This window comes from Capra hircus, chromosome 26 (genome assembly GCF_001704415.2).
Source record: "Capra hircus breed San Clemente chromosome 26, ASM170441v1, whole genome shotgun sequence".
Lineage (NCBI taxonomy): Eukaryota > Metazoa > Chordata > Mammalia > Artiodactyla > Bovidae > Capra > Capra hircus.
In genome coordinates this window covers 9899554-9927442 of record NC_030833.1, presented here as the reverse complement: position 1 = coordinate 9927442, position 27889 = coordinate 9899554, and the positions used below count along the sequence as shown (strand labels likewise).

General features: G+C 50.3%; 1 protein-coding gene across 8 annotated transcripts in view; it reads left to right on the top strand.

The window, feature by feature from the left end:
• The window catches only part of TACC2 (transforming acidic coiled-coil containing protein 2), a 206861-nt gene that overhangs the window by 159873 nt on the left and 19099 nt on the right, over window positions 1–27889 (top strand). For 2 of the 8 annotated variants that reach the window (XM_013975232.2, XM_018041286.1), the window contains 8 exons: window positions 8353–9664; window positions 13674–13734; window positions 14855–15056; window positions 21902–21963; window positions 23001–23116; window positions 24502–24673; window positions 25938–26078; window positions 26965–27054. In XM_013975232.2, the coding sequence (XP_013830686.2) occupies window positions 8353–9664; window positions 13674–13734; window positions 14855–15056; window positions 21902–21963; window positions 23001–23116; window positions 24502–24673; window positions 25938–26078; window positions 26965–27054 (2156 nt within the window). Of the gene's footprint in view, window positions 1–8352; window positions 9665–13673; window positions 13735–14854; window positions 15150–21901; window positions 21964–23000; window positions 23117–24501; window positions 24674–25937; window positions 26079–26964; window positions 27055–27889 lie in introns of all 8 variants that reach the window. The other 6 variants (XM_018041287.1, XM_013975233.2, XM_018041283.1 and 3 more) reach the window with 5 other exon arrangements.

Here is a 27889-nt window from a genome sequence, read left to right as displayed (position 1 = left end):
GTCCAGGAGTACGGTGGGTTATTTTGTGTTTGCTTTGTAGAAGTTTAGAGGTGGCCTCTGAAGAAATAGTGCATTTAACTCTGGGTGCCTTTCAGCCATCCCCCAGAGCTGGGTTTGTATGGGACAGTGGGGTCTTGGAATTTTCTGGTGCAATCTTGGATTCTAATATCTGGCCCCTGGCTCCCATAAGAGCACTGGTTCTGGTCACCCATGTGACCTGCATTTTTATTAAAGGACACAGGAGAAGAGGAAGACAGAGGATGAGATGGTTGGATGACATCACTGACTCAATGGACATGAGTTAGGGCAAACTCTGGGAGGTGGTGAGGGACAGGGAAGCCTGGCGTGCTGCAGTCCATGGGGTCACAAAGAGCTGGACACGACTGAGCGACTGAACAACAGAAGGCCACGTGGGCTTGGGGATGATAATTAGTGAATGGGCAAGAAGAGAAAGTGGTGGGCGGGTGAATCTGTGCAGGGGTGAGTCCTTTATTCCTCATTAACTTCAGACTATTCAGATTTCCTATCACTTCCCCACATCCGTTCTCCGCTAGTGTGACTTAAAGACCTTTCAGATGCAGTGATTACCAGGGGTGGGGATGGGGGAGGACAGGACAGATCTCGGGCCCCAGCCTCCAACCTGCCCACCTGCCTGCTGTCATCTGTGTGTATCCTCCAGTGACAACAGCAGGGGTGGGACCACCTCGAGCATCAGAGTTTCACATGAGGCCTGGAAAGAGATGTAGGTTGCCGGAAATGACCCCACGAGCTGGTTGGGGGCCAGGTGGTCCAGAAATGTCCACACAGGCTGGTCAAGAGACCACATGGCTCAGAAATGGCCCCCCCTAGGCCAGTTAGGGGGCCAGGTGGTGCCGTCTCCACAGCCAGACAGCCTCCTCTGGACCCTGAACTTCAGAGGGCCCCACTCTGGCCTTCCTCGGCCGCAGCCCTGGCAGTAAAAGTCTGTAGAGCTGAGCTCCCCCGGACCACGTCCTGGATACCTGGGAGCAGCCGCTTCCTGGGCCCACCCAGGCTCCTTCTTCTGTCCCGTCTTCCCGAAGCTGACCGTGCCCATGTTTACACCCTTTAGCCGAGAAGGAACCAAGGCCGGGGCTGGGACATACAAGTGGATGTCCACACACCTGTGCTTAGAGGCTGCCCCAGGTGAGGGATGGAGGCTGGGGAATGGAGGAGGGGGCCAGCGTCCATTTGTACTCCTGCCCTAGCCAGGAGCCAGGTGAATGGCAAAATAAAAAGCCATTTTGACCTTGATGTTGGTCTTAGAAAGAAATGGGTGGAATCCATTCCACCCGCTCTGGCTTCAGCCTGGCCGTTGATTAAAGGCAGACACTCCTGGGGCTTTGTTCCTAAGCACATATGCTTCCTGGTGCTGGGGGGAGAGGAAGAGACACCTTTGCTGGGATCTGATGAATGCAGTTTTCATAGTCTCCCTTTTCTGACAGCTATCAGTTAGTAGTACCTGATTCTGCGCCATTAGTCTAGGTGCTAAGCTCTAAGAGGGTGGTGATTGAAATTTATTTGATTTTAAGGTGGGGAAGAAGCAGGAAGGGCTGCTTATAGTTCTCAGAGAGTCTTTTGCATATAGTAAAGTATGTAAAAATTTCATTTCCTACAATATCGTAGAAATTTCACCCTGAGGTTTTAATGGAAAGCAGCTGAATGACGAATATATTTTAATCCTTACATCAAACATCCACTTAAGAATAAATGATCCTTTTTTTTATGGGTGTAATAAGTTCACACTCTGCATGTGTGGGATACCTTAGAAAGGATGTTAGAAGGAGAAAGAAGGCCTAAGACAAAGTGTGGTCCATCCTTGAGCATCACTCAGCGTCCCAAGGGCAGTCATTGCTGCCAGCATGCGTGTGTCCTCTGGGATTTCCAGTTTTTTATGTCCTGATCGCTTCTGGGGATGGTTTGCAACCCTCGTTCTTTTCTTCAGCCTGTCTTTGTTCCTTCTGCCTACTTCTTTTTTCAATAAAGCAATGAACAATTTCCATTCTAACATACACACACACTCTCAAGCACAATACCCGCCCCTGGCTTAGATGGCAGTTTCTGAAAGAGTGAATATTATGGAGGATTAAGAGAGACCCCCTGCCAGAAGGGGTTGGAGCCATGCATGGCCATGAGTCACAGCCCCACAGAACTTTTGATTGCACCGGCTGGAGTCCGACTTTATGCTTCTCCTCCTTGGAAAACTATAGTGAGGCTAAATGTGGATTATACAGTGAGGACGCTGAAGGTTGGGATTGTGTCTGCCTAAAGCCCCCTGGCTTGGGCTGCACAGAAGTCCGTTTGATTTGCCACATTCATTTGAAAGATCTGCTTGTCCCTTCTGTAGACATCATGGGACATTACCCAGAGTGGGCAGGTGGCCATGCATGCCTGTGGAGGAGAAGAAAGCATCCTTCTGGGAACCACAGGAGAGAAAGGGCAAGAGGGGAACATCTGTTATTTGGTTTGCCACTGTGAAGTGCCTGCGTCGTTGCTAAAGGTACCAAGAGAACCTCGGGAAATAATAGACGAGACCTTGGGCTGTGAATAAGGACATAATTTTTCCTCCTGGAAACTTACATTTTGCAAAGTAATCCATCACTTTATTTTGGGCTTTGCATGATTGTGCGCCACGGGAGAGGAGTGGGGCTGAGACCCTGGTGGCCACCTTGCGTCTGCCGCTCTTCTGGGCTGTGCCGGGATGTGGCTTACCTGAGCCCAGTTTTCTTATCTGTAAAATGAAAAGAGTGACCCGTGAGTCCTCTGAGATCCTTACCACTCCCACTTCTCATGCTTCTGTGATCAGGACGCTTGGTTGCTCTAGGGTGGCCGCATTATTAGAACTCAGGACTGGCCACCGAAAGATGTAATGAAATGTCCCGTAATCAAACAATAGCTCCATTTAGCGTCCGCCATGTACCAGACCTGTGCTAAATTATTTGCATGTTTCATCCCAGCTCAGATGAGGGAAGGATCCCCAGGGCTCCAAGCCTGTATATGTGGGGCATCTCATCACCTGCTTCCCAGTGAGATGTGGAAGTAAACCCTATAAAATGTAGCCCACTGGTTCCTCTGTCCATGGGATTCTCCAGGCAAGAATACTGGAGTGGGTTGCTATTTCTTCCTCCTGGGGATCTTCCCAATCCAGGGATCGAACCCACATCTTTCGAGGCTCCTGCGTTGCAGGCAGATCTTTACCCCTGAGCCACCAGGGAAGCCCTTATTAATTACAATCGGTTATTATTCATATACTTGGAGGATGGAGAGCTAGGCTCCCTTTGTATGGGACCATTTCCCTTTGGATATATTGGATGAAGCTAAGTGTCTGAGGGCAAGGGTGCCTTGTGTTAGCACCTTTGTGCTTCTGGGCCCGTGGATCTCTGCCCAGGGTGAGCTCACAGGGGATGGGGGGAGGGGAGAGACGCGCAGCACAGCTGACAGAAGTGCTCCAGTTAGAAGCGGTCAGCGCGGCAAAGTGGTATGGCCTTTGAAGACAGTCGGGGGAGAGGAGACGTCAGGAGGTGAGTTCATATTGAGCAAATACGTGTGCGATACAGACAGAAGATGCCCGTCGGCAAGTCAAGGAGGACTGGGGACATCCTGACCTTGGGCTTCCGGCCTCCAGAGCTCTTCATTCAGCCTGTGGATTTGTTCCAGTGGCCCGAGCTGGACTGCTGCCGCCACGAACCACCTTGTGAGCCTTTTAGCGTCATGAACCAAGGAGGCTGACTTTGTTCTCAGAGTGGGCCCGAATCTGGAGCCAGGGCAAGCACTGTCCAGGTCTGCCTGGTGGGGTGGATCCCTCTGGGGTCCTGACCCTCCTTACCTCTGTGTCCACAGCATGCCTCCCAGTGGCTGACGTATAGGAGGCACCCAGATTATCTGATGTATAGGAATGCGTGTGTGTATGCTCAGTCCGACCCCATAGACTGTAGCCTGCCGGGCTCCTCTGTCCATAGGATTTCCCAGGCAAGAATACTGGAGTGGGTTGCCATTTTCTTCTCCAGGGGACCTTCCCAACCCAGGGATCAAACCTGCATCTCCTGAATTGGCAGGGCAACTCTTTACCACTGAGCCACTGGGGAGGCCCGGATACATAGGAATGAATGAATACATTGTCTTCGTGTTGATACGGTGTGTGAGCATTTAGAAGTCCAGTGTGGGCGACTGGGAATCCAGCTGGCCCACACGTGCTCTGGAAAATCAAGGCCTGCGTGTGGCGGTGGCCCATTTCTCTGGTCTAGGGCTTCTTCTGAAGAGAACCGAAGGGCCCTCCCTACCCTGCTCCGGTTGCCAGACAGTAAGACGGTGGTTCTCAACCAGGGATTATTGTGCCCCATCCCTGGGGGACATTTGGCAATTTCTAGACAGGGACAACAGAGGATGAGATGGTTGGATGGCATCACCGACTCAACGGACATGAGTTTGAGTAAGCTCCAGGAGTTGGTGATGGACTGGGAAGCCTGGCGTGCTGCAGTCTATGGGGTTGCAGTCTGACACAACTGAGCGACTGAACTGAACTGAACTGAACTGAACTGAGTGAGACACATTTTTGACACATTTTGGATGGCATCATGGACTCGATGGACATGAGTTTGAGCAAGCTCCAGGAGTTGGCGATGGACAGGGAAGCCTGGCATATTGCAGTCACAAAGAGTCAGATATGACTGAGCGACTGAACTGAACTGAGACACATTTTTGGGTTTCTCTGCTGGTTCAGATGGTAAAAAGAATCCACCTGCAATGCAGGAGACCTGGATTTGATCCCTCAGTCGGAAAGATTCCCTGGAGAAAGGATAGGTTACTCAGTCCAGTATTCTTGCCTAGAGAATCCCCATGGACAGAGGAGCCTGGCAGGCTACAGTCCATAGGGTTGCAAAGAATTGGACACAACTGATCAACTAAGGCTTTCAGACACATTTTTGGTTGTCACAGTTCAGGGTTGGGGAGGGTAAAGGCATCTTGTAGGCAGAAGCCAAAGATTCTTCTAGATATCCTACAGTGAACAGTATCTCCCCCAACTCTTCCCCCTCCACACACACTGAGACAAAATACTTACCATCCTGACATGGACACAGTGCAGGGGCTTAGAAACCTTGCACCAAGATTCAATTTCCTGGTCCATGATGATTTAATTATGGTATGTCACATCTAAAGAGGAAAGCCACATTAGGCAGTCAGAGAGCTTTTCTTCTGAGGAAAAGAGTGAGCAGATGGTTAAGCTGAGTATCCGCTGCATGTTTCGTGGTTTGGGGAGAACTCCTGACATCTGAAGGCCCTCATAAGGCTGCTGGGATGTGCCTAGTAGCCTGGGAGAAAGCAGGCTGGCAGTTGTGGGCCTTGCTTTGGAAATGATGGGAAGCACTGAGGCTCCTTCTGCCCCCCGCAAGGCCCACTTGAAACGCTGCGTCCTCTGCGTTCCCTGGCCCTTCTGTGCCCTCTGTACTGTGTGTCCAGGGCAGGAAGAGGAGCCAACTGCTGATGGAAGGAGGGTGCAAGTCTCTGGAGGAAATTGGTTTTAGAAAGGAGGAGGGAGGGGACATCTTCTTTTGAGATGAGCATGAATCAAGAGTGTGTTTGAGACATGGCGAATCTTTTGGTGGAAAAGGTTGAGAGGTTCCATCTTCTAGGACATATGCTCCAAGTAGGGCCTGGGGTGGCTTTGGATGCCGAAGAGAAGGGAAAGTTTGAAACCATGATTAGCGAACAGACCTGCTTCCAGAAGGTCATCTCAATGCCAGAGGCATTTATTCAGCCAGCAAGAGAAAGTGTGACAGGTCCGGGGAAGACAAAGATAAATCAGAGCAGCTCCTGAACTCAGGAGGCTGGAAGTTTCCTTGTGTTGTCATCTCCTGGGCAGCCCTTCATCTCCTCGGGTTCTCTGCCAACTGCTCACCCCCTCGGAATTGCAGCCATGAGCGTGAGTGGCCCTGAAAAAATCTACAGTGAGAAGCCAGTTCAGGTGTTAAGTGAAAAAGAAAGTGAAAGTCGCTCAGTCATGTACGACTCTTTGTGATCCCTCTAGGCCAGAATACTGGAGTGGGTAGCCTTTCCCTTCTCCAAGCGCTCTTCCCGACCCAGGGATCGAACCCAGGGCTCTGGCATTGTGGGCAGATTCTTTATCAACTGAGCTCTCAAGGAAGCAAGCATCTCCCAAACCTTGTTAGTTTGTTGGAATGAGGCGTTAGGGCTGCCAGATTTAGCAAACAAACGTACAGAGCATCCAGTTAAATTAGAATCTTAGATAAATAATGAGTGATTGGGACATATTTATATAAAAAACATGTTCGTTTATCCGAAATCCAAATTTAACTGAACATCCTATATTTCATCTGGCAACTGTTCTAGCAGGGGATGGGGTAGGTACTGCAGGATATAACTGCTGTCAGTGAAACACACTTTGGGGATGCTGGTCCAAGTCGCGTATATGCTAGCTCTCTCTCTCTCTCTTTTTTCCCTTTTTTGGCTTCACTGTGCAGCATGTGGGATCTTATTAACAGTTCCCTGGCCAGGAATCAAACCCGTGCCCCACCCCTCGCAGTGGAAGTGTGGAGGCCAAACCACTGGATCAGGGAAGTCCCTGTGCCAGCTCTTTAATCCCTTCTTCTGCAGACCACTTTGCAACGTTTCCTCCCCTCCCAAAGATTTACACATCTTTGGTTTTCTGGCCAGTCATTTTCTGGCATCTAGACTGCCCAGGGTCTCTGTGAAGCCAGGAGAGCACGCAGGGCACCACCTGGTGCAGGCAGAACGCAGGGCAGCCGAGACAAGGCCAGGCTGGTTGCATCCCCGTGGAGCAGCGGGGCCGTGAGCTGACGGAGCATCTCTTGACCAGCATCTGGAGCATCCACGTGCCTGCGTGCTCTGTCGTGTCCAATTCTTGGCGACCCCATGGACTGTAGCCCATTCTCCAGACAAGAATACTGGAGTGGGTTGCTGCGCCCTCCTCCAGGGGATGTTCCCAACCCAGGGATCGAACCCACATCTCTTCTGTTTCCTGCCTTGGCAGGTGGGTTCTTCACCCCTAGCACCACCTGGGAAGCCCAGGGCATCCACAGCATGTTTTAAAATAAGAAGCAGCATCCTTGGCTGGCACTGGCTGAGCGGGAGGGGAAGCTAGGAGGGAGCTGCAAAAAAATGGAGAGAGAATGGATGAGAGGGAGGTTGAGAAGAGAGGCGTGGCAGGTAGGGTGGGAGGGAGAGATTTCAGGGGGTGCCTAGAGTCCGGACAGGTGGCAGATGCCTAAGCTTAGCTCTGCTGCAGTTGCCTGGGGCCTGCACTTAAAGGCTCTGCATATTCTAGAGCAGGCTGGTGGATGATAGTAGCTAATATTTACTGAAGGCTCACTATGTTTTACCTGCATTATTTCTCTGTCTTCCTTTCCTGCTCCTCTCCTTTACTTTAGCCACACTGGCCTTTGGTATTTCTGCAACACCCGACTTGTGGACTGACCCCAGGACCTTTGCACTTGCTGTTCCCTTTGCCTTGGATGCTTTCCCCCAGATATCCCCACAGATAAAGATAAACACCTTTATCTTGTTTCTGACCTTGGCTTAAATGTTATTTCCTTGATGGGCTTTGCCCAACTACCTTATTTTAAAATTGCAACACTCCTACCCTGACTTTCTTTTTTTCCTTAGCACTTACCACCATCTGACAGCCCATACATGTTACTTGTTAATTGCTTCTTGACTGTCTTCTCCCTAAAGAACCTAACTTGCAGGAGGGCAAGGATTTTGTTCGTTATGGAGGCCCCAACGCCCAGAATGGTGCCTTGCTTTGATCTGGCGCTTGGTAAATGTGTTTTAAATTTTTTTAATATTTATTTTTTGGCTGTTTCAGGCCTTAGTTGTGGCACACAGGATCATCGATGTTCATTGCATTTTTAGTTTTGGCATACAGGGTTTTTTTTTTTTTTTTTTCTTCTTTTTTTAAAGTTGCAGCAGGAGGGCTCTTTAGTTGCAGCATGTGGGGTCTCGTTCCCCAGCCAGGGGTCGAACCCTGGGCCGCCTGCACTGGGAGTGCAGAGTGTTAGCCACTGGACCACTGGGGAGGTCTAGGTAAGTGTATTTTAGATGACAGTGTTTAAAGGTACCCTTTAAACAGCTCTTATTGGTCCCATTTTACAGATGAGAAAGCTGAGGGTCTGCTTGTTCAGGGCCTGGAGCTGCCTGGTGAGAGGAGGATTTGTACCCAAGCAGCGTACTTGTTGAGGGGTGGGCGGGCTGGCCTGGGGCACTGGTGTTAGAGGGTGGTGATGGTCTGGCACTAGAAGAGGGACTCTCTTAAGTGTCCTGTGTCCTTCAACGATGGCTTTGTCTCCGTTCCCTCAGGATGCATCTCTGAGCCGGCTTCCGTCCCCGATGGTCCCCGAAGCAGCTCCGTGGAAGGCAGTCCTTTCCATCCCCCACCACACTCCTTCTCCGCCGTCTTCGATGAAGACAAGCCGATAGCCAGCAGCGGGACTTACAACTTGGACTTTGACAACATCGAGCTGGTGGATAACCTTCAGACCTTGGAGCCTCGCCCCTCAGACCCTAAGAATCAGGACTGCAAGGTGAACTCACGGAGGAAGTCCACGGACTCCGTCCCCACCTCTAAGTCGACGTTGTCCCGCTCGCTCAGTCTGCAAGCTAGTGACTTTGATGGTGCTTCTTGCTCAGGCAACCCCGAGGCCACGGCCCCAGTCGCAGATGCGTACAGCGCGGGTTCGAGCAGTGCTTCCAGTACCCTTAAGCGAACTAAGAAACCGAGGCCACCTTCCTTAAAAAAGAAACAGACCACTAAGAAACCCCCTGAAACGCCCCCAGTGAGAGAGACGCAGCACGAGCCGACCGGAGAGAGCCCTGACCCCAGCGAAGAGAATCAAACAGCCGGAACGAGACCAGAACCGGCCAGGGCAGAAGGCTCCAGATCAGCCTTATCGGAGGAGGCACCCCCAGAGCCTGCTGCTACCCCCAAGGCGGCCTGCCCCCTGGACTGTGAGGCTGCAGAAGGGGCCTTCCCCCCAGCTTCGGGGGGTGGCAGAGTGCAGAACTCACCTCCCATTGGAAGGAGAACCCTGCCTCCGGCCACAGCCCCTGAGGCAGTGGAGGTGACCCCATCAGATAGTGGGGGGCAAGAGGACTCCCCAGCCAAAGGCCTCTCAGTGAGGCTGGAGTTTGACTATTCTGAGGACAAGGGTAGTTGGGACACCCAGCAGGAAACCCCGCCTCCCACTAAAAAGATAGGCAAAAAGCCGGTTGCCAAAATGCCCCTAAGGAGGCCAAAGATGAAAAAAACACCCGAGAAACTCGACAACACCCCTGCCTCGCCTACCAGGTCCCCTGCTGAACCCAATGACATCCCTATCGCTAAAGGTACCTACACCTTTGATATTGACAAGTGGGATGACCCCAATTTTAACCCTTTTTCTTCCACCTCAAAAATGCAGGAGTCTCCCAAACTGCCCCAACAGTCCTACAACTTTGACCCGGACGCCTGTGATGAGTCCACTGATCCCTTTAAGACGTGCTCTAAGGCCCCCAGCTCACCTTCTAAATCCCCAGCCTCCTTTGAGATCCCAGCCAGTGCCGTCGAAGCCAATGGAGTGGACGGGGATGGGCTGAACAAGCCTGCCAAGAAGAAGAAGACGCCCCTCAAGACGTAAGTTCAGGGGTGCAGGTGGTAAGGTCAGAGGCGGGGCTGGGCGCTGGCTGTATCGTTGCTCACTTGCCTGGAAACCTGGGCTGCCGTGCCCCCCGCCATTTGCCACAGCGCCACATGCTCGCAGCAGGGTACCCATTTTCATTCCTCTCCGCGCCCATAGTGGTGCTGTGTCCCATCCTCACGTCCCTTTGGGTCTAGAGTCCTTGACCTCTTGCCTCAATCAGTTAGTGGTCTAAAGCTTTACTTGTAGCTGAAGACCTGACCTTGAACTTCAGGAGAGAGTGAGGGAATCCATGGAAAGGGAACAGCCCAGTGGTGGCCTGGTCAGCCTCCTTATTGGTGATTTAGCATTTTCTGTTTAACATGTGGATTGCTTTTTGGAGTGCCCTGGAAACTAAGGGATCCACCCTTTAAAATGTTATTAAGATTTTGTAGTATTTGTTTCTGCCCTTTAATGAGACATTAGGCCATTGGAAAGACCCTGATGCTGGGAAAAACTGCAGGTAGGAGGAGAGGGGGCGACAGGATGAGATGGTTGAATGGCATCACTGACTCAGTGGACATGAGTTTGAGCAAACTCAGGGAGATAGTGAAGGATGGGGAAGCCTGGCGTGCTGTAGTTCATGGGGTCACAAAGAGCTGGACACGACTTAGTTACTGAACAACAACAAGCCCAAGAGGCAAATACAATAGACTCAAGAAGCCCATGAGAGAGAGGCCTGGTCTGGGCCCCTTCCTGTACCCTGGCTACCCTGTAGGAAGCACCCATGTTGTTTCTGCCCCTTTGTCTACTCATCTTCATAGATGAGAGTCCACAGGCCCTGTGGATCCAGAAAAGATCAATGGAACCTGAAAGGGAGAAGCGGTCCCCACAGTCTCCAGGAGGCCATGAGTAATCGGGTCTACTGTCCAGACTGTGGTTGAGTGGATTGCACTTGATACACATGTCCATGCCTCTGGAGTCCAGCCCAGGATGGCTGCAGGTCCATCCTTGGGGCTTTGGTCCAAGTGTAGTGTGGTTTGGTGCTTGGAGCCTTTCTCCTTGCTCTCGAGTGAAGTATCATCAATCATTTGACCAGAAGGCCAGGCTTCTGGTGGCATCTCAGCAGAACAGACCATGACTGCTGGCCCCTCTGAGTCTGTCTGGCACAGATCAAGATAGGGTAACCTGCTTACCTCTCTTTCTGCACTCCCCACCGCTCCCCACCGCCCCCAAACATTTAACATTTGAGAAGAACCCGAGGCTTGCTGAGAAGAGGGTCTCTAAGCAGGCTTTGACCTTGGGTGGTGGTGGTGGCTGGAAGGCAGTCCTAGCCAAAAATGTGGACTTGGTTTTTTTTAGATCACCTGCTAAACCACGCTCTTCTTAAAGATTCCCTAGAATCTGTGTTGGAAGCTTTATTTTAAGCCTCGAACAGGAGAAAAAGGAAATGGCTACACCACAAAGCCATTTGTCTCATTTTGGTGGGGTGAGAGTCAACTTGAAGGCATCACCTTCTCCTTCCCCACAAGACAGCTTGGTTCTGTTCTGTTCTGTCACCAGAGCCAACTGAGGTCAGGGACGCCTACCTGTCCGCAGGTCTCACCTCTGGTGCAGATGGCTAGGAGTCCTTCACTGGGGTGGCAAGGCTCTTTGAGCCACCAACACTTTATGGGATAATTGGAACCGAGGGAGGAAGGTGTTCCCCAACAGCTCCTCTCCAAAAAGCTGGGATGTCGCCCCCGCGTCCAAGCCGAACACTGGACGGCCCCATCAATAGCCAGTCATCTGCAGATTTATCTTTTTTGTCAGTTCCTTCTGTCTGTCTCTCTTTTTCTTTGTCTTCTTGTCTTAGGATGGTTGAAGATGTGATGTCTGTATGTTCTCTGTTGTAAGTAAATTTAACGGAATCTGCCTCTTATGCCAAATGTGCTTTTTCCTGCCTTTGCTTTTGCTTCCAAGCTCTTTTTTATTTCCTTTCCGTGGCTGCTGCTTACACATTTCTGTGGCGGGCCTGGGAATGACGGGGCATGGGGCTTCCCAGTAGCAGAGGTTATTTGTCTGTTTCATAGTGATTAGCATAAGTGAAACTGCTTGGCTGTGAAAACGTGATTATCCAACATCTGCCTGCTTGTCAGGAATGGAACCTCTTTTTTTTTTCTCCCCTTGCATATTGGATGTCTTCATCTGAAACCCATACTTTTTTTTTTTATTTTTAAACTCTCATTCCATTCTTCCATTTTAAATGGGACAAGTAGGCGATTGCTTTCAAAGTATTGTGGCTTCACCTTAAAATAACCATCCAGTCTGACCACAGGCAGGAACTGCTGTTGCTTGCTCTGGCTACATGTGAAGCAGAAATGTTTGGGCTGTTTCAAATTGAGACCGATGGGAGCCCCCTGAAATGCAGGGTCAGCTCAGAGTGGAGCACACGGCTGAGAGCCATCGCCAGGCGGCTTCCGGGCAGGGTATCCGCATGCCATCTGGGGGTTGCCTTGTTGAGGGAAACAGCAACAGGTCGGACCACCTCTGTGCCTGCAGTGCTGTGCATTCCAGGCCGTGAGAGATCATGCAGGCCGCTCCCAAGGGCCCGTGGACAGGCTTCTTCTTTGCCTCAACGTCTTTCCAAGAGAAGCTGGCCTGGTCCCAGGCTCCCAGCAGCCCTGGGATAGAGTGGAGTCTCTCAGGGTCTCTTCTGCCCTAGGGGTTTCTCCAGTATTTTAGAGCCACTTAGCAACTGTAAAATACACAGTTGCGTATTTATATGCACGAATAAATATATGCTTCAAGCTGTAATGGCGCTGTTCGCGTGACAGATGCCACAGATGCTGTAAATAACCATTTATAGTATCTTTCATAACTGGATGCCATTGTTGGAGTGTTTTATCTGAGAGAACACAAGGAGGAACTTGGTGCCCGATTGCTCTGTCCATAGAGCAGGAGATGGAGAGTGGGAGTGTAAGATGAGGGGACCCCCCCCGCCCAGGCCTTTGCCTCTCTGGAGGCCGGACCAGACCACTGAGGGGCCTGAGACCATGGGGCAGAGTCTGGTCTACAGATGGAGAAGTCTCCATTCTGATTGCGGAAATTACCCCCCTATCACCCAGTAAATATAATGGAACCATCTATGCTAAAAAATCCCTTCCTTCTGAATCTTTCAGGAATCTGAGCTGATGTCTCCTTTGCCTAGGTCCTCCTCTCCCCCACCCTCACCCCCAGTTATTTATATGAAGGACAAAAAAGCAACCAGAGGTGTTCATTGTGATTAGGAAAGGCATTTTTTTTTTTTTAATGATCTCCTCTCTGAAAAAATAATTTTGGAGTTTGGTTGCCCAGCAGTATGTATGTACTTCACTGAACTGTACACTTAAGAGTGTTTGAGATGGTAAATTTTATGTGTATTCTGCCATAAATGGAAAAAAAAAAAAATGATGTCACCCCTGGCCCTGCCTTTAATCAGAATCCCACCCAGAAGGTCAGAGGTGCGGGAACCCCTTAGGCTCAGAGTTCCTGCATGTAGGAGGGAATCTTCCAGTTCCCTCCGAAGACCCAGACCTTGCCTTCCTATTTCTGCACGGCTCCTTCGGCTGTTTGAGTGCCGTGTCGGCTTGGCCTTCTGTCAGTTGGTTCCTGTTCATCGGTGTCGTGAACTCATATCCCCTCTCCCACCTTAGTTGGTTCAGACCCTCCTGGATGAATGCAGACATGTTAATCCGCTCACCAGATTCTGGTTTTTTAAAGTAAGAGCATCTGGGCAAAGTTAGCTTCACTTTCTGGGTCAGCTCTCCACAATGGCAGCTCTTCAAAACACTTCTGGCTTGATGAATCTTTCCCTCGAGGGCAACAGTGTCTGTTGAAAAATCAGAATGGATTGTCGGTGTGAACGTCTTTCACTCGGGGTGGGAGTGGTGTGGACGGGAGGGTGTTCTGGGCCAGATACTCGGCACTCACGCTGCGGGCCTGGGTTGGCTCTGGAATGTTCTGTGCCTCTGTCCGTTGTGTTTACATTTCTCATTTTGTTTCCAGTGACACATTTAGGGTGAAAAAGTCGCCAAAACGGTCTCCTCTCTCTGATCCACCTTCTCAGGTATACTGTTCCCTTGATATTTATCATTTTATCGCTCGCTCGGGGGTGGGGGGGCGAGAGTCAAGACTGATGGGTGTTTATCCTCTACTAGTCAGTTGCTCATCACGGCCATGTTTCCAACACCTTCTCCTTGTCGTCTACGTGGAGGGCCCCTCAGTGTTTGCAAGACTTGGTTTTGATCACTTCCCTTGGGGAAATGTCAGAGAATGTCCCCAGAATTGGCAGATGCCCAGGAAAAATGTTAGTTCTCTGGGAATTGTGCTGGTCCGTTCTGGCCAGTTAATCTGCTGAGAACATCCTTAAATATCAAGTTGAGGAAGTCTGTGGAGATAAATGCATATTCAGTGAAAAAGAACTGAACGTGCGCGAGGAGCCCTGGATTGTGTAACCAGCACCAGGACTGGGGTGGAAAAGGGACCCCATCCCCTAAAGAAATGGGGGCTGGGCTCTTTCTTCATACAGCTCCCTGTCTCCCTCTTACCAGTTCCTCTCACCTGTACAGGCCAGGAAAGTGTGTCAGGCCATTCAAGGTCATAAAACAAGCAGATCTCCTCTGTCGCCCTCATCCAAGCCAGTGAGACCCCAGCCAGGCCAACCCTGGCCAGGGCAGGGCTGCAGAGAGGCGCCCAGCCCCACCAGAGGGGTCTTGGGTCCAGTGCCACATCTGTGGCAACATTTTTGGGCTCCCACCCTGCCCTGCTCAGCTGCACACCTCTGTGGAGATGGGGCTGAAACTCACTTTCTCTACCTCTGGCATCAGGCATGACGATTGTTGGGTGATGTCGGTGGTATTGATGTCCAGCCCTTTGTGGGCATAACGCTATAGTTGTCCTAATAAAAGTGCCAGTTGTAAAAATTTTCTTTATTTTTCTCAAAGTGAATGAGCAGGAATGTCTCAAATAATCAAAACACAAAATCCTGATTCCTTTTTAAACCCATGGTCATCACCCCCTGAAGCAAGCCATAGAAAAGGAAATTCATAGAGGAAAGAATTTGTTTCCTTGGAACAGTTTTGAGCAGAGGAATGTGACAGGGTCCTGTCCTTGGTGGAGGTACCCAGATCCCGTGGGTGGGCACAGATACGGGACGAGAGGAGAGACGGCTTCCCTTCTCCTCGTAGGACCCCACCCCCGCGGCCACGCCGGAAACGCCACCCGTGATCTCAGCGGTGGTCCACGCAACTGACGAGGAGAAGCTGGCGGTCACCAATCAGAAGTGGACGTGCATGACGGTGGATCTGGAGGCTGACAAACAGGACTACCCCCAGCCCTCGGACCTGTCCACCTTTGTGAACGAGACCAAATTCAATTCACCCACGGAGGGTAAGCAACGTGGTGGCCAGCTGGACTCCCACCCTGCCTTGGAGGCTACTGCCCCTAGGGAGCAAAGGGCCAGGAAAGAAACCGCTAAGCCAGGTAACTGTGCTGTGGATCGCTGCGTCCCGGGGCTCCCTGAGCTAGGCTGCCTGTTAACACAGCCTGAGGCTTGAACCCAGCTGTGCTGTGACCCGTAAGCACCTGCTAAGAGCTAGCAGAGTGCCCACTAACACCTGGCCCTGAGCTCCCCCGAGCTTTGTACCTTCTCAGCTGTATGGCTTGTGTTCCTTGAGGATTTTGTGTCGAGTGCTCAGCTGGGTAAACTGGCCCGGGGGCCTCTGGGGTCCCCACAGTTCATTGGCCCCTAGGGACCTTCCACCGTGTGACCAGCACCTTCTGCTCAAGCCCTAAACCAGAGGCGCCCCCTCGGCTTGCCTGCGAGAACCCTGAGTCCTTCTCACAGGCCCTAGGCGTGTCATTTACATCATTCATATCTTCTTCCCCCTTAACATGTATCAACTTGCAGCTGTCTGCCTGGTTCTTTGGCTTGAAAGATCCATATATCTTAAGTTGGCAACTAGAACCTTCCAGGGAGGGATATGATGGGACCCTGCATTCCCAGTCCTCATGGGGCCTGTCCTCTACCCACCTCATGTGGGGCTTGTGAGCCTAGTCTTCGGCCATCATTCCAGTACTCTGGGCTGTCGTTGATGGGTCTGAGTTTCCCCTTTCTAAGATCTTAATTTCTAGCAAGTCTTAAAAATTAAGTAGCATTCAGTATGAGGACAGTCATACAGGGAAACCTTATCCACTTCTTCGCTGCTAATAAGGAACCGTGATCTTTATGAGGCCACCTCCTGCCCCCGACCTGGGTGGAGCAAGGGTGTAACCAAGAAAATTTTTTAAATTTATTTTTAATTGGAGGAAAATTGCTTTACAATATTGTGTTGATCTCTGCCGTACATATTGGAAAAGGAAATGGCAACCCACTCCAGTGTTCTTGCCTTGAGAATCCCAGGGACAGAGGAGCCTAGTGGGCTGCCATCTATGGGGCTGCACAGAGTCGGACACGACTGAAGCGACTTGGCAGCAGCAGCAGCAGCTGCCATACGTCAGCGTGAATCCGTCATAGGTGTACATATGTCCCCTCCCTCTTGAACCTCCCTCCCACCTCCCCTCTGAAAGTGAAAAGTGAAAGTGTAGTCACTCAGTCATGTCCGACTCTTTTCAACCCCATGGAGTGTAGCCTGCCAGGCTTCTCTGTCCATGGAATTCTCCAGGCAAGAATACTGGAGTGGGTTGCCATGCCTTCCTCCAGGGGATCTTCCCGACCTAGGGATCGAACTCAGGTCTCCCACATTGCAGGCAGATTCTTTACCGTCTGAGCAACCAGGGGACTCCCACCCCTCTAGGTTGTCACAGGGCATCTGACTTGAGCTCCCTGCGTCATACAGCAGATCCCCTCTGGCTGTTTTATCCGTGGTAATTTACACATGTCCATGCCACTCTCTCAATTCATCCCGCCCTCTCCTTTCCCCACTGTGTCCTCAAGTCTGTGCTCTATGTTCTTGTCTCCACTGCTGCCCTTTTTAACTTGGAAAGCTTCCTCTGGAGGCTCTTCTTGATCCGGGGCCTGGGTGGCTTGCTTTGTGCCCAGAGGTTTCTGAGTAGTGGTACAGTGAGAGCCGTTTCAAGTCTGGGGGAGACTGTGGATGCTTATCTTATGACACGCCTTTCTGTATTTTGATGTATTTTGATGTTGAAAGACTTGGACTTCAGGGCACTGTATTTCCTGAATAATGGAGGCTTTGGTTGGCTGTCAGGTTAGCCCTGTGGCCAGGGGCTTGGGAGGCTTAACAGTGACCATCTTACTCCACCGTGACCCTGGGGGCCTGGGATCTGGCCTCAGCTCTACTTCAGTCTTCCTCTTCCTCTCTGCACACACCCCTGGGCCAGGAACCCCACCGGATGGGACCCCCATCTAGCCCCTCTGCAGTGGCTGCTGCAGGATACCCCGCACCTCCCTGTCTCTCGGGCTTGTCCTGCCCACTCCCAGCCTTTCCCTGATCATGGCCCCTCGCTGCCTATCCTCAGTGCCTGCTCTGAACCTACTTTGAGGTTGCTTGATGCGGTAACCATGATTCGAGTGCATCTCCCCTAGATTGTGTCTTTCTTGACAAAAGAACCCTATCTGAGGCAGCTTTTCTCACAGCGCCATGAACACAGTGGGAGCTAAAGACAGCTTTGTAGGGAGAGAAAATAGAAGGCTAGGCAGATGTACAGGGTAGTGTCCACATAGTCTGATTTTTGCATCACTCACGTCTTGTGTGAGGGAGATGTGCGGAGGTGTGTGGACATCCCAGAAGCAGCAGGAGTAGGTGAGGACCAGCGGGGACCTGGCCATTTTGATAGCTCCTGCTGGTTCACATCTCTTGAGGTTTGAAAAGGATCTGTTAAATGTCATGGAAACGTATAGAAGCCAGCCTGAGCTTGCCATTGTAGACAGGAATCAAAAAGTCTATGTGTTTTGTGGTATATGTATGTGGTTGTATTACCAGGAATCAAATAGATACATGCATTATTTTCATAGAAAACAAAATCTCTGGGTCAGGAAGATCCACTGGAGAAGGAAACGGCAACCTATGGACAGAGGAGCCTGGCAGGCTACAGTGCAAAGGGTTGCAAAGACTCAGACATGACTGAGTGACTAAGCACGCAAGAAAATAGAGAGATCCTAATGATACCTTTTAAGCTAATAGGTGCCTCATTCAGTGGTGACATCCATTTCTTCATCTTCAACTTGGAACGAAGACCACTCACTAGCTCACTGACATATTCGAGAATTGTTTTCTGCAAAAAAATATTTACAAATAGGTAAATCCGTAAGTTTGGAACAAAACTCTAGTAAACTCTGCCTTCTTAGAAAACGACTGTGAAGATTTGGGAAGCCCTGCACGTAGTTGTAGCTGGTGGGCGATGGGAAATCCACTGGACGTGTGAATAAAGAAGAGCTGCCGTTCTGGGAGGTGTGGTCTATGTCCATCTCTTGGGTGTTCCCTTCAGCAACCGGACATAGAAACTGATGGAGCCCTGTTCTTGAATTGACCTTCCTGTTCATGAGGTCACATCTGGCCACACCAGGTGGAGGGTGTGGAGCAGATATGTTCCCCAGAAAGAACCTGAGAGCGGAGGATCTGAGCTGTTAAAGATTGAGGGGCTAATCCACATAGGACCAGGTTTGCCCAACTTGAAGGGCCTCTTCTTCCCTACCACAGTCTTTATGTGACCATCTTTCAGGCTTCCTTTCATTAAGTGTAGAATGAGGATGTTGAACTTCCTTACCTGGGTCCCCAGGAGATTCACATCATCTTAATATTCCAAAAAAACCCCCGAATAGACCTAGTTTAGATGGATGCCCAGCTAGTTAGAATTGCATGTTTGGGGTCTGTAAGCACATCAGCTCTGTGGCGACATCAGTAGTCTCCAATTGCTTAAAACCGGAGCTTTATGATCAAACATTTTCCTTTGAACCTTTGCTTAGCAAATGCCATTTTCTAGGGCAGTCTTTTGAAACGTGATGCCTTGAGAGGAAACTCAGTCTATGTGATTCCCAGGGATGAAAAGTTTAGGAACCACTGGGCGACAGAGCCTCCGAGATCCCCCCCATCTCTGGTCCGAGACCCTGAGGGAGTGGTGGCTTTAGATTCACAGATCTGGATGGCCCATTGCTAGGGCATCAGCCTCTCCCTCCTACATCCATTAGAGGGGAAGGTGTCCTTCGGAGGAAGCCTAACCTATTCCTCAGTTCAGTTCAGTCACTCGGTCGTGTCCAACTCTTTTTGACCCCATGGGCTGCAGCACGCCAGGCTTTCCAGTCTATCACCAACTCCCAGAGTTTGCTCAAACTCATGTCCATCAAGTCCATGGTGCCATCCAACCATCTCATCCTCTGTCGTCACCTTCTCCCATCTTCAATCTTTCCCAGCACCAGGGTCTTTCCCAATGAGTCAGTTCTTTACATCAGGTGGCCAAAATATTGGAGCTTCAGTGCTGGGCACCATTGCCATTGAGATACAGACATATAGAAGGGCCACCCCAGGAAATCGGAGCAGTGTCCTTGTCCCTTTCTGAAAGCCTCTTCTCCTCTCATCACGTATGTTAAAAGTTTCAGAAATATTAGCAGTGAGCAATTAGACCTGGTTGAAATCCGTTACCTTTTGCATGACCAGATGTGGGGCTTTACATCATTTCATTTTATCCTGTAAGACGTGTGCACTTTGAACTCTATTTTATGAATGAGTCAATAAGCCTAGAGAAGTTGGTGAGGTGGCTTCCTTGATCCTGGGAATGACAATCTGGACTCAGCTGCATCCTTCTGGCTTCTGCTCAGGCTCCTTCTGGTCCTCTAGCAAAGCTCCAACAAAGTCCCATGAAAACAGCAGTCCAGCCCTCTCAGTGTGCATTGCCTTCAGAATGACGGGACCCATTAACAATAACGTCAGGCCTCTTCAGCTCAAAGCAGCACATGCTTTAGTGAGCTGCCTCTTAGATGTAAAGACATTGAGCTGCTTGGTATAATTGCTGTTACCTTTCTTTGCTGGTCTGCCAGCTGTGTGTGGCATGATGTAAAAAAGGGGCTAAAATTTGCATGTGGCTCCCCTCTCCGAGCCTACCCTCTGAGGCTTAGAATTTAAGGCAGGTGAGTGAGATTTTGAAAAGCAGTAAGATGTTTTCTCAAAATATCTGAGAACCTGGGACTTCCTTGGTGGTCCAGTGGTTAAAACTCAACACTTCCACTGCAGGGGGGTGTGAGTTTGATCCCTGGTCGGAAAAGTTAGATTCTCACATACCACGTGGTGCAGCCAAAAAACAAAAAAGAATATATCTGAGATGCTCTTGGCAGGTAGGAAAGAAGGCAGATAAATGAGCTCAGCGACCTAAAACTCACCCAGATCTGCTGCCAGGAAAACGAGCACAGATTCCAGGTGGGACCCTGAGGCGAGCTGGTAACCAGAGCTAGCTAAGCTGGGGTCCCAGGGCCCAGAAAATCTCCACAGTGGCCCCCAGGTTATTCGGTGCCACGGTAGGGTATGTTTGTGTGTGTGTGTGTTGGGGGTGGTGGTGGGAGGCTTTCTGTTAAATCAGTTAGGATAAAATCATGCCTTGGCAATAGCAGTGATACCTTGGAGGAGCAAAGAGCTGATTTTGTAGTATCTTCTCCACTTAGTCTTTAGCAGAACAATAAAAATGAGCGCTGGCATCCTCCAGAAGAGGCCCTAGAAATCACTCTGTCTTTCACTATCCCCTGCCTTTGGAAGATAGTAAGTCTTAATAAATGAACGCTTCTGTGTCTTCAGTCGAGGCAGACCCCGGGGACAGGTTCACAGCACAGTTATAGACACTGAGCTCCTGCCCAGCATGTGATTCGGCTTAGTCCGTGTTCCTCCGCAGGGATGCACCAGTCAGCACCTTCAGGATGTGTGAGGTATTTCTGGCCATTAATCCACAAAACCATCTCCATTCCCATGAGCAGGTCATGCCTGCCAGAAAGATGCATTTGCTTCATCCCAAAGATTCCTGAAAAGTCATCCACGGGGTTAAGTACTGGAGTTTATTCAGCCAAAACCACACACACTTGCAAGTTTTGAGAAAGTCTTTGAGGAAATCCTTCATTTATTATTTTTTTGGCCTTGCCTCGCGGCATGCAGGGTCTTAGTTCCCTGACCAGGGATCGAACCCATACCTCCTGCAGTCTTAACTCCCAGACCACCAGGAAGTCTTGGATATATCTCATTTTAAAGTTCATATTTAAAGGATCATTTAAAAACGATCCCTTCTGTTGAATATGCTTATGAATATGTAGGAATGAGGGACTTCAAACCAGAAGAACTGCTGCTATTTCTGTTTATTTAAAAAAATTAAGGCGTTGGGCTTTAGGGATTGCCATTGACACTCTTGCTTTCTGAGTGGGTCATGTCACGTCTTGCTTTTCTTCTTAAGTGGAAAAGAGCCGTCGGGTAGCTGTGGGTTGGGGTTTTTACGATGATAGGATCCTCTTCTGTCTTGTTCACTACCGTATCCACCGTGCCCTGCACTGTCAGGCACTTAGTAGGTGCTCAGAGTCCATTCACCAGACAGGGACCTGGATGGAATGGCAGAGCTGGGTCTCCACCTGTAACTGCCTGGGAGCCGAGGCAGGCAATGGGATTTCTAGTCTCCAGTGAGAGTATCTGGAGTTTTCCTTGTAGCCTAAAGTCTCCTGTCAACTTGAAATAGGCCATTACTCCACCAAATTGGACTTTAATAGTCTTTGTGTCTGAACATTTGATTCAGACCAGCCCCTTGGTACTGGCAGAATTGGGGGGAATGTTCTAAGCGACTTGAAGAGCTTCTCTTATAGCAGCCCTGCTCTTCCCCCTTGCTTCCATCAACCAAATGGGCAGCTCGGGTCCAGTTCCAAAATGTCACCAGGGCTTGGGAAGATTCCCTGAACTGCACTTGAGACTTTCAGAGAAAGCAACACCCAGAGGGTACGCACGCTCTGATCTGAAAACTCAGTGCAGGATGCTCAGATCTTTTCCCAGTCAAATCCGTGCTTGGTCTTGACATTTAATTCCCATGGACTCTCAGACTCCCAAGTGGCCGAAGCCCCTTTATGGTAAGAGGTTTACCACTTGTCTGAAAATAGCTAAGGCGAGTCTCCCCTTTTGACTGTATTGGAAATCTCAGTCAGTGGACATTCTCAGAAAGCCTAAAGCCTTGTTCCAGGCCCCACCTTGCCCAGCCAAACAAATCTTTTGTTTTCATTTCTCCCTCGCTGGTGCTCACCTCTCCTTTTGTTTCATTTGCAGAGTTGGATTACAGAAACTCCTATGAAATCGAATATATGGAGAAAATCGGTTCCTCCTTACCTGTAAGTTCTTCTGCCTCCAGCCAGCAGGGGACTTGCTTTCCACCCTGTTTTGGGGTCAGTTTAGTGACCCGGGGCTGGAGTGGGGGACGGGGTTGAGATTTGTCTCAGTCCACTTCAGATGCCATTTTCAGGGAGGAGATGATAGGATGCTGTTAGACTTCCTGCAGAACTACTTCCTCTGGCTGAGAAAGCGCTGGTCCGAGGTTTCTTTTGAAAAGGCAGAAGGCTAGTGGTTGTTTTTAAGGTATACCATCGTCCGGTTTCTTCAGACTAACTGCTTTCTGTAATTGAAGATGATTCCTTTGAGCAGTAAGTCTGTCCCCCATTCCTTTTTCGTTTTGAGTCACTATGATGGGCGGCTGTCTTCCCTGGCTTCGTATGTGTTGCCCCCGGGTGTTTGGTCCTGAACGCGACCTCTTGCGCTGTGCTGTCTTCGGGCAACACCCACAGGGGCGTGGCAATGCCCAGGGGTGGGGGGTGGCGCTTGTGCGACACCCAGGATCCCAGACTTGTTGCTCTTCTATTTCTTTCTCTGCGTCGTTCGTAGATGTGAGGTCGCTGCTTCTAAACCACAGTTGCTGTAAGTCAGTGAACCTCGATGGTGATGCTGATCACACTAGTCCGTCACGCCCGAGTCCCCCCATTCAACTGTGGGCAACACCTGGGCGGGCTCTCTCCGACCCCTCTGTTTATCCTGGGTGACCAGTGTGCTCGTGCACCCAGAGGGGATGGCCGCTAAAGTCAGTGGCCGAGCAGCAGTGAGTGTGTCTCACACCAACCCTATCGCAGTCAATCTGTCTCAGAAACGTTCCCCCCGGGTGGAGTCGCACTTTCTCTTTCCGCCTTCCCCTTCCTGCCATCCTCGCCTCCTCTCTCCTAGCCGGTACCACTTTCTCCTCTCTTCGGGGAGGCTGGAGAGAAAGGAAGGCTCCTTCCTGACCAATTAGCTGTCCCCATCGAAGTGTGCTCTGGTTTTCGTCTCGGTAGCGCATTCAGACCACGGTGGCTGAGCTGACATGTGACTTTGATCCCTGCAGCAGGACAACGATGCCCCGAAGAAGCAGGCCTTGTACCTTATGTTCGACACGTCTCAGGAGAGCCCGGTCAAGTCTCCCCCTGTCCGGATGTCCGAGTCTCCAACGCCGTGTTCAGGGTATGACTGCCGTGATGAGAGAGCTATGTCCTGGAAGGCAGGTCCCTGGCCTCTGAGCCCCTACACTTCTCTCCTGACCTCGATTCATTTGTACACATGCAGCCCATGTCTCCATCTCAGCGTCCACTCTGACGCAGATGCAGTGGGTTTGTCCCTGGCTGCCCTTTGGACTGAGCTGGGGTCCTTTAACCAACTGAATGTGTGCACCCCTCTCATCACCTCCCAGCACACACGCCGCTTGATTCCGTGATTCGTGCCATGGGGAGGTAGCATGCTGGAGCATTCCGAGCCGCAGTCCCACTCCTGGTCCTCACTGGTCACTTGAACCCTCCAGGGCTGCTCTGCCCTCATGTGTAAACTGAGAGTAAGGAATACAATCGACCTTGTAGGGATTTTATGAAGATGAATTGAGGTGCTGAGTCTTACAGGCATCCCCCAGTGGGGACGGGGCTAGGGGTCCCTGTCCAAAAAGTCATCAGGGGGAATGAACGGAGCTGCTGTAAGGAGAGCACCGGTCACGAGGCCTGGCACAAATAAAGTGCCTGATAAGTGCTGATTGTTAATAAGATGGGAATGTAAGCCTTTGTCAGGGTCCGGTTCTGAGCTGTGTGGTGCTGGGTCGGGTGCGGGTGGGGTTTCATGCTGAGACTGGGACCTTCCTGCCCTCCCCTGCTGGCCTGGTCACTGAGTAGGAGTGAAAGCACTTGCTTTGACTTCCCACACTTACTCCAAAATCTGCCCGGGGCGGGGAGAATGAAATGATGACCTTATTACGACAGCAGTCATGGTACCTTGTGACCGGCACGGTGTCAACATGCGTCCCATGCAGGCAGTATCTCCCTCGATCTTCACTAAGTTAGAGCCCCTAATCTCTCCTGAGGTGCACAGCCAGGGGCCTAGTGGTCTGCTTAACTCCAGAGCTTGTGTCCTTGGGCTTCCCTGGTGACTCAGACAGTAAAGAATCCGCCAGTAATGCAGGAGACCTGGGTTCAATCCCTGGGTTGGGAAGATCCCCTGGAGGAGGGCATGGCAACCTACTCCAGTATTCTTGCCTGGAGAAACTCATGGACAGAGGAACCTGGTGGGCTACAGTCTCTGGGGTTGTAAAGAGTCAGACACTACTGAGCAGTTAATACTTTCACACTTTGTGTCCTTAGCTAGATGGCATCTGGACTTCTGGTTCTACTGTATCAGCAGGCCTTAGGGTGGGACTGGACCACCCTCCACTCAGCCAGCAGGCCCCTTGACTGTCTAAGACCTGTCCGTTTTCCTGGGGTAATATAACCCTGAAAGTCCAGCATCCCTTGGCATATTAGTTGAGGCATCCTGGCTGATTTTGGTGGGGTTTCCAGTGCAGACTCTAAAGATGCCCTTTGCTTCCTCAGCTCAAGTTTCGAGGAGACTGAAGCCCTTGTGAATACTGGGGCAAAGATCCAACATCCCGTTGCACGAGGGCTGGCCCCCAACCAGGAGCCACACTTGCAGGTGCCAGAGAAGTCCTCCCAGAAAGAGCTGGAGGCCATGGCCTTGGGCACCGCGTCGGAAGTGATGGAAATTGTAAGTGGGGTCGGAGGGACCTGAGATGAACTGTGGATGAACCCAGGACCAGTGGGCTCCCATCACTGCTCGGCCCAGGTCTTTAAAGCACCACTTGCTTGGTACCGGGCATGGGGCTGGAAGCTAGCCTAGGTCACCCTACCCAGTAATGATCAGAGGAAGGCTCTCCATCCTCACCAAGGTGGTTTTGCAGTTCTCACCTAAGTGCGTTATTTGCTGTCAGGGTTATTAACTTTCCACCTCCAGCCCCTTCCAGCTGGACTGTGGCTTTGGAGCTGTCGTCCATCTATATCCTACCTCTGTCTTCTCTGGCAGAGGGCAGAGAATGGTGGAGCAGGAAAACGCTCTCCTTTTGAGAGACAGTTGGTTTTCCTGGGCCTTGGTGATGGGAAGTGCCTTCTGCGTGTAGACCAGGACTTAACACCTCTTCCTTCCCCAGCCCTGTGGGGCTTTCGCAGAGCAAACAGACCTGAGCTCAAGGCCCCGCCCCCAGCCTCCACACATCTAAAGTGAATCATCCTTCTAGATGAATTTTCTCTTGCTTATTTTACCTCCCTGCTCGCAGTCCCTAAGAGGATTTGAGGCCATTGACTTAGCATGTTACCTTGTTGTTCCGGATGAGTAGACGTTCATTTAACTCATGCATCGAGTACTTAATTTAGCACCTACTGTGTGTCTGTTGGACACTGGAAAGATAATTATGAGCAAAAACATGGTCCAGACAGGACTCAGAGCATCTTTCAAACAGACATCATGAGGCACTCATGCTTAATTCAACTTTCTGCCAAGTTGGCTTCTGGTTTTGAAGTCTTTCTGATCTTTTTCTTTTGAAAGCATCTTTCCATTATTTAGAAAATAACCTTTTACCAAAACCTGACTTTGGATATTTACACTGGAAGGTATTTTCCTGATGCGTTATGTTACGTTTGGAATCCCCATCAGCTAGCTTGTCTCCCACCTGCTGAGGTTTTCAAGTAACTAAGGACAGCTGTCCTCCCAGCAACTACTTATGGAATGGGGGTGGTGTGGGGGTGGGGAAGGACCCTAAGATGGTGCTTTGGGGGAGGGGGTTGGGCCTGCCAGTCTCGAGATGCCCGTCGTCAGCATGTGGACATCTGTCCAGGTAAAGAGGGAGGTATTGGCACCTATACTCTCTTTGGCCTTAAGGCAGAAATGTTCAGCCAATAGATGGGTGGTCCTTGCTCAGAAGCTGTCACTCTGTCTCCTCTGTTTTTCCTCTGTGTCCTCCTCTGCCGGCCTTCAGACAGCTCCCGAGGGCTCCTTTGCCTCTGCTGACGCCCTCCTCAGCAGGCTAGCTCATCCAGCCTCTCTCTGTGGTGCACTTGACTATCTGGAGCCCGACTTAGCAGAAAAGAACCCCCCAGTCTTTGCTCAGAAACTTCAGGTTTGTAGCCCATGTGTGACTTTGGGGGAGTTTGTAAAAAACCTCAGTAGAGAATGAATCTCCGAACTCCAAAAGCTGCGAGGCAGGAGTTCATGGAGCATTGCTGTGAATATTCCAGATGGAATCGCTTCCCCTCCAAGACTGATGTATGTGGCGTTCTCTACCCGGGACGCCAGAGTGATATAAATCGTGTCGTTCCATATGGAACAAACCGTTTGTATTTCAATTTGGAAATTGGATCCTAACAGTCATTTTTCAGACGTCTTGATAGCCCCAAAAGCAGCTTTCTGTGATTTATTGATGGAACCAAGGGTATTAGCTCACCAGCAAGCCAGGCTGTTTATATATATGAGATTATCTCAGACCCCCATTGAGATAACATCTGGACTCAGGTCTCGCATCTGGAACCAAAACCATTCTCTCTACCCTGCGCTTTAAATTTGACCACTTAATTTGATATTCCCCTAGACTGGGGCGTGCAGAGCAAACCTAGAGAGATGGCTTATAGTCCTTTGAGAGATGCAGATCCACTCATGGAAATTGTTGGCCAACCTTACATGAAATGAACAAAAGAGAAATCGAAGGAAACGGTGCACTAAAAGTTCTGATCCCGTTTTAAAAATCATATCATATTTGATGGCATAATACTTCTGACAGACATTCCAAAGGGTGATTTAAGAAAACAAACAAAAAAAACGGAAATTAAGCACCTATTTCATGATCTGCTGAGGTGTTAATTGTGAAAGAAAGCCAGTGCGTGTGTTTTCCCGAGTACCTGTTACGACACATTCACGTGGCCCATTCGTTTCTTGGATGTGGACAAACATTTCCGTCCTGTCTCGCTGCATTTTCCCTGCGGTCTGCTCATTCCCCACCCCTCCGGCAGGAGGAGTTAGAGTTTGCCATCATGCGGATAGAAGCCCTGAAGCTGGCCAGGCAGATCGCCCTGGCTGCCCGTAGCCGCCAGGACACCAAGGTACTGGTTTGCTGCTGCTGTGTGCTGCCTCTGGAGAATGTTGTGTGGTCCAGAAGCTTCTTTGCTAACCGCGGCCAGGCAGGCGTTCGACAAAGGATACCTCCAAAAAGCTAAAGGCATAGCTCATGCATAAGTACGCACTGAGTGCATGTCTTAAGATCTGGTCCACTCAGGGAGGAACCAAGCAGGGTGGGTGGAAAAGCTGGTTGAATGGAGGAAAATATGAGAAGCTCACGTACAGTCAGAGGAGGGAGGAGACTGGAATCAGATTGCAAAGTTAGATAGATATAAAACTGGTTAATTCTATTCATAGTTAAACAGGACAGATAAATCCTAACCTTTGAAGTTCTTTTTTCTTCCTACAGAAATCATTTGCTTCTCTGTTGATGAAAAGTAATTTGTAGCTTTTCTGTTTTCTACAGTTATTATAGAATAATACTAATGATTATACTGAGACTAGACCCTAATAAATAGGTGAAATAGTAAATAGCTGAAAACGAGACCTTCTTGACATGTCAGATGACCCTTAGGCCAGGGTCAAGAGGATTACAAAAAAGCTATCCTTTCCTGCAAGTAGAGAGCGTAATGTTTGAGGCTTTGCGGTTATCTATCTGATCTCTGGACAACTACTCAACTCTGGAGCTCTGCCAAAGCAGCAGTGGACAGCATTGGATGAATGGCTATGGTGGGGCCTGGTAAAAACCTTTTACAGGAAATGGCATTAGGCCATGAGGCCCACACCCTATAGTTTGGCTCAGACGGTAAAGAATCTGCCTGCAGTGCAGGAGACCCAGGTTTGATGTCTGGATTGGGAAGATCCCCTGGAGAAGGGAAT